General features: G+C 39.4%; 1 protein-coding gene across 2 annotated transcripts in view; it reads right to left on the bottom strand.

Moving 5' to 3' along the window:
* The window catches only part of efcab11 (EF-hand calcium binding domain 11), a 50,087-nt gene that overhangs the window by 25,349 nt on the left and 11,950 nt on the right, over nt 1–12,788 (bottom strand). The window contains exon 5 of one of the 2 annotated variants that reach the window (XM_059519621.1): nt 10,234–10,336. In XM_059519621.1, the coding sequence (XP_059375604.1) occupies nt 10,242–10,336 (95 nt within the window). In that variant the 3' untranslated portion in view covers nt 10,234–10,241. The remainder of the gene's footprint in view (nt 1–10,233; nt 10,337–12,788) is intronic. The other variant, XM_059519619.1, reaches the window with a different exon arrangement.

Below are 12,788 nucleotides of genomic sequence, written 5' to 3'. Positions count from 1 at the left end.
CAAAGCATCTAATGGCTTTTACAGTATTGTTTGCAACTAGTTCACTGAACAAATATAAAAATATAAAAACCTCTCGTTTGACAGTAAACAGCACCGTCTCTAACAGAAGTCCTGTTTTTGAGTCTCTAATGTCTCCTCACCACTCTGTGCTCTCAGGTCTGAACAACCCTGCTCTCTCCTTCTGCTCACGTCTGAACAAGGCAATTATACCTGCAGGTGTCTGATAGCTTTATTCATGGGACAATCCTTCCAGTTATCCTCTTTGATCATGGGGAGAAAAAGCACTTTTGGGCTGTCATCTTCATCTCCAAAGCACATTCTCTCTCACATGCTACACTTGCTGATGATGAGAGAGACATCATTATGGCAGCTCAGGAGTCCAAGTATAATCTGAATCTGACTGGAAGCTTTTAGAGAGACACAGGAAGTGTCTAAACTCAGAAGTTGCAAAAATTTAATTTTAAATATTCAAGTATTTCCTGATTCAGTCTGTCTGACGACTGTAACATGAGTTGAAACCATCTTTTACTCATGTAATGTAGGTTAAAACCCACTTAATTATTCACAATCAGAATGTTTTGGCTAGTTGGACTTGGCAGATGGACAGATTTCCATTCCAGTTGCAAAATGTAGCTTGTCGTGAAAACGAACCCTGTAGAAACGAGGCAGAGAGTTAATCATCTCTTTTCTCGCAAGAGATATCAAAGCCTAAACAGGAAGTGATGCAATCAAGGACACAAAATCCCTGCCCCCTAACAAACGTCCCAGAAAAGTTTTTTTTTTAATTATTAGTTGTTTTGGGCAAAACAACAAACAAGCATTATCTGGAGTAAGTATTCATTGCTGCGACTAACTGACACAAACAGAATCCGCAGCTTTGCTTTTCAATCTCTATAGTAAGTCAGACAAGACTTACGTAATGTGTGTCACACAAACACGCCGCCTCAAATCCCGGCTGCAAAAACTTTAATGACCTGCACCTTTGAAGACAGACCTTCCATGCAGTGTTTGTTTAATAATAAAAATGTGACAGCGGAAAGGCTGTGGAGAAAGAGAGAGAGAGAGAGAGAGAGACGATCTTGCTATTCCCATGAGCCTCAGCCTCAGACAGCCAATCACAAGACTCACAGCTTAGACATACTTCTAGTTCTCTAAACTAATAGGCTGTTTGAGTGAACAGTTTACAGCTACATTCTACAGGATGGTGAATTCATATCTCAGAAATGTAATAAAACACAAACCAAGCATAAGCTGATCTATGTCCTCAGATCAGCAGTCCATAATGACCCTCAGTGAAATTATGGGTAGCCATCTCTGCTAGTGGTCGACCGATTATCGGCCTGGCTGATTATCGTGTCGATATTAAGCTTTTTTTATGGTTATCGGTATTGGTCTTTTTTGATTTGCCAATAAAATAATTTTAAAGCATTTAAAGAAAGTTTTTGTCAGAGCCCTTGTTATTCAAAATTTTAACATTTATTTTCAGTTAACACCGGACTTACATACCGGATCAAAATATCATTTATAAGTTTACTTCATCTGTAATAATCGGTATCGGCCTTCAAAACACATATCGGTTCAAACCTAATTTCTGTAATGACCAGTCAGAAGAAGACCATAAGTAAACTGCCTGTGGAGATCAAAGATACTATTTTGCATCTTATAATATTGGTTTTGAAGGACTTTCTGTTGGACACGTACAAATTTTAACACAGTGCTGGGGTAAAACTATAATACGGGTCCAAACAACATTTAACTCCTTTGGCTTTCATTTTTCAGTGTGAACATTTTTTATATACTGTATCTACAAAAGAAAGTCATTCATATGGGTTTTATAAAGACATGAGGGTGAATACATAACATAACTTTTATTTTTAGGTGAACTATACCTTTAAGCTTGAAGAAACAGGAAAAAAAATGTCTCTCTTATTTAAACCAAAACTTAACGTAGGTTCTTCTTTTAGAAGACTGCTTTATTTTGAGAGACAGTTCTTATATGCTTACTGCCTCTATGCTCCTAATAGCTCAAAGAAACGTTTCATTCAAATAATAATGGACCATGTCAACTAAAGCCCTATACTCAGCCTCTATTAAACATAATGAGATCCAAGACATACGAAAGAAGTTCAAGGAAACTTCTCCACTTGATAATGTCAGAACTACACAGAGAGGGAGGAAAGAAAATGCATGATGGAATAAGCCCTAAACAAAGACTTCTTATATTATAGAAATATGCCTGTTTTCTCTGACCGAAGGGAGGTGGATATTAAAAATAAGAACTATACTTGGCATTAACCATAAGAGCTTTTGAGCAGCTATTCACTCTAAGTGCAGAAACAAAATCTTTAAAATGATTCCTACAGAGCATTTACTTTTACAATAATAGCTCCTCCAAATATCCAACATGGTAAAAGAAATGTATACAAGTGGACACTCTTTCCAAGATCAATCTAAAACCAGTCAAGTCTAGTGAAAAATACTTTTATAATGTAGTGGAGGATTTATATAGTGTTTTGTCAAACATTTTTATCTTCATTATGTTTTAAAGTCCATTTGCAAATCACTACAGTTCAGCAGAATGCAATGCAGCAGTATTTCATATAAGCACTAGAAAATCTGTCACTCTGACAAAACTATTTGCGAATGCATCACGGCGGCATAATTCTATTGCACTGTGCTAAAACAAGCCCTGTTGTCTTTGACGTACAACATATTGGTGAACCAACAGTTTAAAGCCTGCAGTGTACTTCATAAATGACGACTATAAAGAGAAATGTTGTCCAGTGCAATAATATGATTGCCAACATAATTGGTTTACTAGTAATCTGGCTTTCCCAGATATTTTCTAGAGAACAGCTCTGTTGCCTCTACCCATGTTGTTTCACAGAGCAAGCTATTCATTCCAACAGAGCAGGGGTCTTCATCAGGGGGTCCACGATAATTATTGTTTGATATAAAACAATTTTGGTGAAAAAAAGGGAACAAGCAAAGCTAAAGAAGCAAGAGTTTAGTTATATATACACCACATACCATCCACATATAAAGGTGTCCCTGGCTGCTACATCTTTCTAAATGTTTGAAGACCCCTGCATTACACAATTCAAATATTCTATTAGGTGGCCAATTCCTTTCTGGAGCAGTTTTGAAATGGCTGTCTGTGTAAGATTTTTTTTTTCTGATAAGTCAGAGAGAACATTATGAGCATAGCACAACATAGCAGAAACATGAACAGGGGTTATATAAGGTCCTTATGGGAGGAGAATGCGGGGCCAACACAAGTGCTGCAGTGAGCTTCCTTCCATCCCTCCAATCCCATCCTATCAGCATCAGACACACACACAGCCAACACACAGTAAACAGCCAGGATTTACTTAATGCCCCTGGCTCAGAATGGCTTGGAGCTTGAGCACTTCCTGTATCCCCTCATCCTGGAGAGAATTTGCTTGTCCTGTGGCTTCAGCCCAATTCAGCGTCTTAATTTAGTACCATGAGAGACATAAGCATTGATAAAGAGCAGCTTACAGTGTTGAGACCAAACAAGTTCCCACTGCTTCTTCTTCCACAATGAGAATGAGAATATTGACATGTAAATCACACCATCCAAGGTAAAAAAAAAAGTGCCACTGCTAAAAAAAAAAGAGCACAGACAAAATCAATGCTGGTAAAAAGGGCTACAGTGACCTTGCATTTATATCAGGAAATAAACCTCAATAGATTGCGTGATATGAGCTCAGTTAGAACGTACCCTCAATAGAAGAGAGATCTTTTTCTTTGATAGCCTTAATTAATTCATTGATTCATTCAGAGCTCCAGAGACTCCTTAAATCACTCATTAGATTATGATCTCACCAGTACACATCAAATGCATGAAATTTGGTGTCTTATGTGCAGTAACGGATATGCCTGCAGGTGAAAATTAAATGAATAACATTTAACAGCATATTTAACACAGAAATGTACTATTTAAAAAAGAGAGCAAAAAGTCAAGCTTGTTTGTTACAATGCTTCGGACCAAATGTACAGTTTTAAAGCAATTTTCGGCATGCATGCTTATCGCCCATCTTCGGGGAGCACCACCAATGTTAACTCCCTCCTGGAAACAACACTTCTTGCTCTATCAGACTTTCTGAGGCAGGTTCTGAGGGATGTATCAACCCATCTTTATTAGCCTAGACCCCGGGAAAGAGAGTAATGGGCATAGCCCAGCAGCATGCTGCTATCTCTCTCAGACAGCAGACCGTGGCCCCCTCCGTGGCCCTATTTAAAAGGCACTTATATTTTCGCTTCAAGGAACGCAGTTTTCCACTATGGCAGGAGATCCATGATAGCTGCACACACACCCAAACAGAAAAAAGTAGGAGGAGAAAAAAAAGAGGAGGGGGAAACTTCCTCATTAGAATTCCAACAAGGTGGATGATTGCCAGTGGAGACTAATGTAATTGTCATGGCAACTACACAATGTACAAATATCCCAGTGGAATTACTCTGATTTTCCCCTTCCCCCTTCCCCTAAAAGCCACTGGTTTAAAAAGAAACCGAAGACATTTCCGTTTGGAAAACTCAGATGAACTGACAAGCACTAAATAATAATAATAATCAGGTTCCAGAAAAAAAATCTGTTATATATGGCTGTCAAATTATAAACAGAAATGGTACGTATATGAAAATTAAATGTCTTTAAGGCAGACGTGGAACAATCCAAAAAGAAATGGATTTTATGCCTTTACACAGAGTGTATGTTTATCCTCCATGTGCAAGTGAAGCCAGCCAGACGTATGCAGAGGCTGGAAGAACAGCCACTGGCAGAGGGGACAGCACTCCTCACCCATTCGCCCATTCTAAGGGGAACCAATGTGATTACCGCATTACCCTCTGGCAAACCTGCTTGAATTCTGAGTCTGTCTTTAACCAGCTCGTTCGTTTAAAGACTGAGCAGCAGACAGAGAGAGAACAAGACAAAGCGGATAATGGGTCAACAAAGGAAAATCTAAAATGAAAAGATTCATCTAAGCATTTTTTTTGTCTCACTCCTAATCACCGTTCTGCATCTGTGCATGGCTGATGAAGTTTTCAGTACAGACGGGAAAATAATGCAAGCCTTGATACAGGCTTTGCCCTTTTTAAGCAATTTATTTTTCCAACAAGAGTGACAAAAACGCAAAAGACTGAGGTAATAAGCTGATATAAGATTCAACAATTCCACCTCCCACAAAATCGGATCCATTGCACTGTCAAACGATCGTCGAGAGAGAGTTTGATTGTTTATGTGATATGTGTGAAGGAATAACATTTATGTTTCTAAAAGCCACTCTTCAGCTCACCATTGGCTTTCTGAGTGTCAAGCACAGAGCAGAATCTGTGGTGTTATTGTGCCTTCATTAAGCTTATTGTGTCAGCTGGAAGAGGGGGGAAAAATAGCTATTTTAAGGGATTTATGCACTCTGTCCTTCCATGGGCGGGCAGTGAAACTCCAGGCCAGCAATACCTCCTTTCAGAGCACTACAAAGGAAATGTAATTACCTTGATATGGTGGCAAAGGGAAAGGGCAGACTCTCAATATGCTGTAAATGCACTCATGCTGAGACCAGGCAGGGCTAATTTGCTACTGATCTGTAGGAGTTTTTCCTCATCTCTCCCCCCACCACCCATTTCTCTCTCTCTCTCTTTCTCTTCGCCACTCTTGGAAAAAAAAATATCATGAAAGTGTCGTGACCCTATTCCTACATGAGGCAGGTTTCCTCAGTACTGAAGCCACCAAATGGGCCAGTATGAGATACCGGAGGCATGATGCATGCATATTTTAAAAAAGAGGTATGAAAATAATTTCTTTTAGAGAGAGAGTGAAAGTGAGATACTCGCCATAACCTTGTGGTTGGCTTTAGGCGTTTACATTGTGAAGTAATTTGCATGAATATTTTTAAAGGCACATAAAAAGCCCTCAATGGTTAATAAGCGAAACTCCAAGAGAAGTTTAATTTAGGGATGCTAATTAATTCACTTTTTCATTAGCCTCTATTTCAGATTAGGGAGACTCTGAAGACAGACGCAGAGAACACAACGTTTTTAGAGAGTACGGGTAAACCGGCATTCATCACTACAGTTGAGAGAGAGATGCAATTACATTTTTCATTGATAAGGGCAAGTGGCTCCATTATTCTACAGGCTTTTCTCTTTGTTTTAATACGAAAGTTAAACTGACAAGTTTGAAATAAAAATCCACTACACTATTGTAAATGACATCCAGTATATACTAGGGCCAGGTAAAAACAGTGATTTTCAATTGACACAACATAATCAGTGTAGTCTGATTCAGAAAAAAACAACTCAAAAGACAATTTTTTTTTTCATAAAAACAGTGCAATCAAATTCTCTAATACGCCATATGACTTTTATGAGTGCATATATATATGAATAAAAATTATTATTAAAAATGACCATTATTCAGATTTTGATACTAGGGCTGGGTAAAAAAAATAAATATAAAAACGAAATACAGTGTTGCCTGATTCAAATCAAATGACTTTTCTTTGTTTATCAAAAACATACATCTTAACCAGTTTTGCCTGATTCTTAAAACAACTGTCTCTTATGAGCAATTCTTTTAATGAAAAAATAAAAAAAAAGTTGTATTACCTGTTTCAATCAGTGTAAATTAAAACACTGTCCATATCATTTACAGATTTAGAAGAATGAACGGACATTATAAATATACCAAAAATGAATTTGAAACAGGAATTGAATCAACAGCTTATGAATCAGAAAACAAATAAAATCTGTAAATGTGTATTGATACCCCATCTTAAAAAATAATATTCAAAACTAAACTGAATTTACTAAAATTGAATGCTTTATGCTTGCTGAGACAATGGCAGATCCTAAAAAAGGTGCGCAAGAAGCTTGCTGGTCCTCATACCTGTGCTGGAGGCGAATAAAACAAAGGATTTCTGTTTTAGCAACCAACATAACTCTTCTCATAACAGTTCAGTTTGTCCTGTACAGTCACAAGAAAAAGAAGATATATGCAAAGTGGTCAGGTTAAATGGATATACAGTAACTCAGTCGACAAATGCACATAAGAGGATGCACACGAAAGGATGTACAGTGCAAAATGGGCTTTTCCTTTAGACTTATTAGTAAGGACAAGTCTGTCAGCACAACAAGGCATAAGCTGGGCTTCAGAGAGGAGAACAATGAGAAACTTGAGATTCCTCAGCGGGTGAGAGAACGAGAGCGATGTGGAGGGGGAGGAGGATAAAGTGAATCAGATGGGAAAAAAAGCTGCATTCTTGTAACTCAAGAACTGTAAGAATGTGTGTGCAGCAGGTATTTATTGAAAGGTGATGGCAGATAGTTGCTCTGGAAACGGCGACAACAAAAGAGAAAAGCAGAGAGTAGTGAAAGAAGAAGAAGAAAAAAAGAAAAACAACTGCAGGCAGCGCTCAAGGTGTGATGGCACCAGCCCTGCGTACCACGTCGTCATGGCAACAAGCAGCGGGGAGAAATGGCTCTGTTAACATTCATTCAGAGAGGCATCACATGTCCATCAATCTCTAGCACATAAAGAGGCAACAGCACGTCTGCTAATGGTGTGAAGCCTACAGGGCACTCTATTGTTCTGCTATAATTATGCCAAAAAAAAACAGGAAAAGGGTGTTGCTCGTTTCTTCACAAAGGGTTCGCAACACAAACACAGATTCAAGTGAGAGACTTCAGTTCATCTCAAGGTATAAAAGAAGAGCAATCCTGACAACATGCACAAACATGCATGCACACACACGGGGCACCCCATGCACCCTCTGAAAGAGACACCAACGGTGGACGTTTCCTCTTATCACTTCGTTGTGATAATCTTTTCTAAACACAGCCCTGGGCTTGCAGATAAACTCCAAACATAACATTCAAGGTGAGCTCTCTCGCTCTTCCTTCACTTCTTCTTTGGAATTCAATTTTTTTCCACTCGGTCCGTTTGCTACCACACTCTGTCAGCGGTGGCAGGATGACGGGGCGGAGGAGAACTGGAGGAGGTGGAGAGAGGAAAAAAAGATCCCACAGCGGCGTGAAGGTTATGACTTTGAACGTGCGCTAGCTGGGGACCGGAGCGCACACACACTGACACACACACATACACACAGAGAAAACATTTTCTCATTTGTATTTTTGTTGTTGAATAGTAGGTTGACCTTATTACTGTTAACTACTACTAATAATAATAATATAAAAATTACACTTTAGAATAGAGAATAGGATTAAGTGCTCTAAAACATGGTCATGCAGAATTAGACCTTAATATGTGCTATATAAGTACTAACAAACATGCAATATTCTAGTTATATGCATGCTAATAAGCAGCTAGTCATTAGTGAGAATTGGTCCTTAAAATAAAGTTAACAAGAAAAAGAGGAAAAAGAAAACAGTTTTCATAAACTGAAATAAAGCTGAAATAAACTGAATATTAGATCAATTTAACTTATAAATGTATTTAATTAAACTAAACTAAAACTAGAATTTATTAAAATAAAGCTAAATAGATTATAAATATCTAATTAAAAAAATCCAAAAACTATGTAACAAAATTTATCAAATTTATATAGTAATAGTAAAGAAATAATACAAAAAGAATGACAATATTTTACTCAAAAATAATTTATCAAGCTAATGATATACCAATTTAGATTACTTTTGGGTATAAAAAAAAGTTTGCGAATCAGACAACACTTGTGGTGTATATTTTTTATTTATTCCATTGTTTGTCTGAATACTGGATTCTGATACTGAGCTATAAATGGTAATCAACGGCTAACCGTGTATGATTATCCCTTACTTATTAAAAAGATTGTGTTCGTAAAAAATGGCACAGGAAAGACTGTGAAGAAATACAGAGTGCTCTTGGGATCTAAAGAATATCAAGATGGTCTGGTTTAATGAAGATGTGATTAATCACATAGCAGATTAATATTGGATCATTATACTAGTCGATTTTGAAAATAATAATTAGCTACAGTCCTAATGCCAAATGAGAAGTCGCTAGATACAAATCGAAGTCACTCTACATGATTTCTCGTGACATAAGCCCTAAGCGCTTTAGTTCTGACACAACTGTGGCATTTAATTAAAAAAAAAAAAATGCCATAATGCCTCCTGCACTCATAAGTCACTCCGCCAATGCGGTGCTGGAATGTCATAGCAAAACAGTGACTCACTGAGGTTATCACCTCCTAACAGGTCATCTGAGCTTAAGGTCAGATGGACGCAGGTATCCACGCTGTCTGTGATCATGGTTTCTGTGGTGTGAGAGGGTGTCCATATGTTAACCGGCGCTCTCAACAGTTAGTAGCTGCTGTGTGAGGATGAGTCACATCAAACAGAGCACTAAATCGGTCCAAAAAAACCCCCAAAAAAAAGTTTGCACACAAGGAGACGTGTGTCACATCTCCGAGCTCTTGAGCCCTCAAACAAAGGATGAAAGAGATTAATTGCCCTCGTCTCACAACTGCGTATGGTAACCACATCACCTCTTCAAAAGGAGTAGAAACCCAGAAGAGAGACTCAGCTGAGGGCTGATAATAATGTGTCACTATAACTGCAAACACAGGGACACGCTGAAACCTCTAGATACATCATAGTACGAAAGTAATGCAGAGATCTTAGTGGGAGATTGTCGAATATCATATTGGCTTTGGGATCCAGCAATAGCTCTGGGTCTAGTGATAACTGTTTGAAATGGGTGTGAACGCGCAGCACGCACAGACTCAGAATCCCACCTGTTCAGAGCAGTTTTGAGTGAGTTGGTGAAGATGAGGTGATCAGAGACATGTGGTGTAGCCATGGAGCCTGAACAGTAGTTGAAAGGGATGAGAAACACAGGGAGCATGGCACAAAGGAACTGTTCTCACCCTAATGAGCAGCCAGATCTCTACACTGCAAGCCTCCAGACTCTCAGACCTGTGCTTCTCTCACACGGGACGGTATCAAACATTTTTACTCACACTGGAGGAGTTCGAGTAATGAAGCTCCGGCCAAAAGCATGTTGCTGAGGTTGAAGTGGGTGGCCTGCTCTGACTGATGGGCGCAAAAATCCTTTTCTAACTACACATTCACTGCATAATTACATCCATCTGCCTGTGTAATCTACTTTGGAAAAGGAAATCAAGAAGAAAGACGATGGAAACATGAGAGATAGAGAGGGGGGTCAGAGAACCCTCTGAATGATGAATCTACAGAGAGGCCATGCACCTGAACTCTTACCGGAAAGCCTCCAGCACAGTCCTTTCTGGCAGATGAGGAGCAACTCGCTTGAAGGCGCTTTTGAAGTCATCCAGCTTCAAGAAGCCACGACCTGTAGAGAGCACAAAGCCAGAGCAAGAGTTAACAAGACTAATACTTTTAAAACATCAAAAATGTTGCACTTGCATGAGATCAAGCAAGAGGATGAGATAAGCACACCTGAGAGCGCTCGCTCATTATTTTTGCTTATCTTAATGAATAAAATCTGCTTTCTCTGCTTGCTCCACCCACTAAAAGGCTGGTGGTTAAAGGCAAAAGTATACCTTCCCTTGTGTGCATTCTGCTCTGGCTCACAGACTGTCTGTGTAACGTAATTTTGTCATCAGTTTAGTCCACTGAGGTTCACACACACCATCAGCATACAGCCCAGTTTATGAGTCTCGATTCGTGTTTGACCGTTGTGCTAGCATCTTAAGTCTCCTGTAACATCTGGTGCATTAAATGGCATTCTAAAATGCAGTGCTCAAGTTAAAAGAAGTTCAATTCACATCTCATAACCTTGCATTGTTTCTCATTTCACTGACCGTGTCTTGTTTTTTTATTTTAAACATTCTGTGTGAACGGCTGATTACAACTATGGAAATGTTCTCATTTTTTTTCTTAACTGTAACAATTGGCATATCATCAACAGGTTTAATTGTAACATTTGCTAATCTTTATTCAAAACCATGAAAAAAAGGAATTTAAGTAATCTAATTAAACAATAAAATCAACAGCCATACAACAGTGCATGTGTGAGTGATCTTGAGCACTTGAAAAGAATGGTTCACTAGACATGTCCATCCACACTTGTGGTCAAAGGAGTATGCTCTGAAAAGCTTGCACACTCAACTGTGTGCAAGACGGCGTGGAAAATGAAGTATACCTAAGGCCACTTGCAGTTTTTGCCTGATACTGGAAGAGCGAAAAGTAAGACTGGCTGAGATCTCAGAGTGTCTCCTGGAGCCTCTTCCTAAGAGCTCAAAGGAACAGCTTGTTGTGCCTTCTCAGCGGCTGGCATGCATTCCTACTTTGATTTGTAGGAAATGTCTCCCAAGAGGAAGTTTATAGAGCATTCGCATCCAAAGTCAGAGCTGAGAGTGGAATCTGTTTAGCATGTCTGCTGAATTGATGAAAGGCACAGTGGCGCACTGAGTGGGGGGATTATGGGGGGGTGGGGGTCACGGAGCACTGTGACATGCATGTCAACACGTCGGACCCGACAACAGCATCTCACCAAGCAAAACCAAACACTGCCCTCCACAGCCACGACAATAGGGATGAAAGCGGTATTGGCGCAGTGGATAAGTCACATACCTTAGGTGTGAGAGACCCGGGTTCGAATCCACTGTGAGACACCAATGTGTCCCTAAGCAAGACACTTAACCCCTAGTTGCTCCAGAGGCGTGCGACCTCTGACATATATAGCAATTGTAAGTTGCTTTGGATAAAAGTGTCAGCTAAATGTAAAAATATCTGAAATGTTAGAAAGGTGCATAATTGCATGGTTTATTCACTGAATGCACAAGAAAACAAATGTTTTGACGACAATGCATGAGCAGGAATCGGCAGGGAACTCAGCTCACTTTCACACCAGGTGAGAACGGGAGGGTTTCCAACTGCACGGAGCATGCTCTGTCACCAGGCAGGCTGCCACTTCAGCTCTGAATGGGAGCGACGCACTTCAGCACGCTTTAGCTTCCAGCGCGTCCCCATTGAAGATGAAGACGGGGGTGACGGCACAGATGAAACAGTCAAACATCTCATCCAGCGAAACTGTTCAGCCACAGATAGGAGAGGACTTGCCTCTGTTGGCAGTCTGACAGGAACATCAGGCAAAGAAAGCAAGAACAGAGGGTCTAAGCTTAGCTGATAGGAGGAACAAAGATAATCAATCAGGGAACTGCTGAAATTATTAAGACACTTTGCTTGCATGTAAGCTCTGCTGGAGAACACCTGCCTGACAGCTGTCCTTCCGATTCTGTTCAAAGATTTGCTTTCTAAGAACTATAATTGACAGCATATACAAATAAAAATCTACTTTTTTCAATGCAAAAAAAAATAATTTAAATTAGGGTTGTAAGAAGAGATGACTGAGGATGATGGCGAGTGATTTGCAGATGCTCAGAATCTTGAAAGTGCACGTGAAACTAAAAAGCGATTGTGCATTCAAAAGAGGAGTTGGGTGGGGGGGTCACGATGCCGGCTCAACATTGTGATGTCTATCAGCTATCGGTGATGGACGATGGCATCGTCTATCGGCCCAACCCTCATTTAAATAATAAAATTAATTATTTAACATTACAATATCCCCAATCTGGACTAAGTTACAGATACTCAACTCTCAAAATAAGTGATCTGTGACTGGAAATAGGTGGAAACAACAAACTAGCTGAAATGAGTTGCTGTATATAACAAAACACTTTTTATAAATGCTAATTTCCCCCCTAACCTTATTAAATGTACAGTATGTGTCATCTCTTCCATCAAATTCTGACACTGTTTCAATTAATTCAGTCACAATA

The sequence above is a fragment of the Carassius carassius genome, chromosome 31 (assembly GCF_963082965.1).
Source record: "Carassius carassius chromosome 31, fCarCar2.1, whole genome shotgun sequence".
NCBI lineage: Eukaryota > Metazoa > Chordata > Actinopteri > Cypriniformes > Cyprinidae > Carassius > Carassius carassius.
The sequence above is the reverse complement of the archived record's forward strand: the minus strand, read 5'-3'. Positions and strand labels throughout refer to the sequence as shown.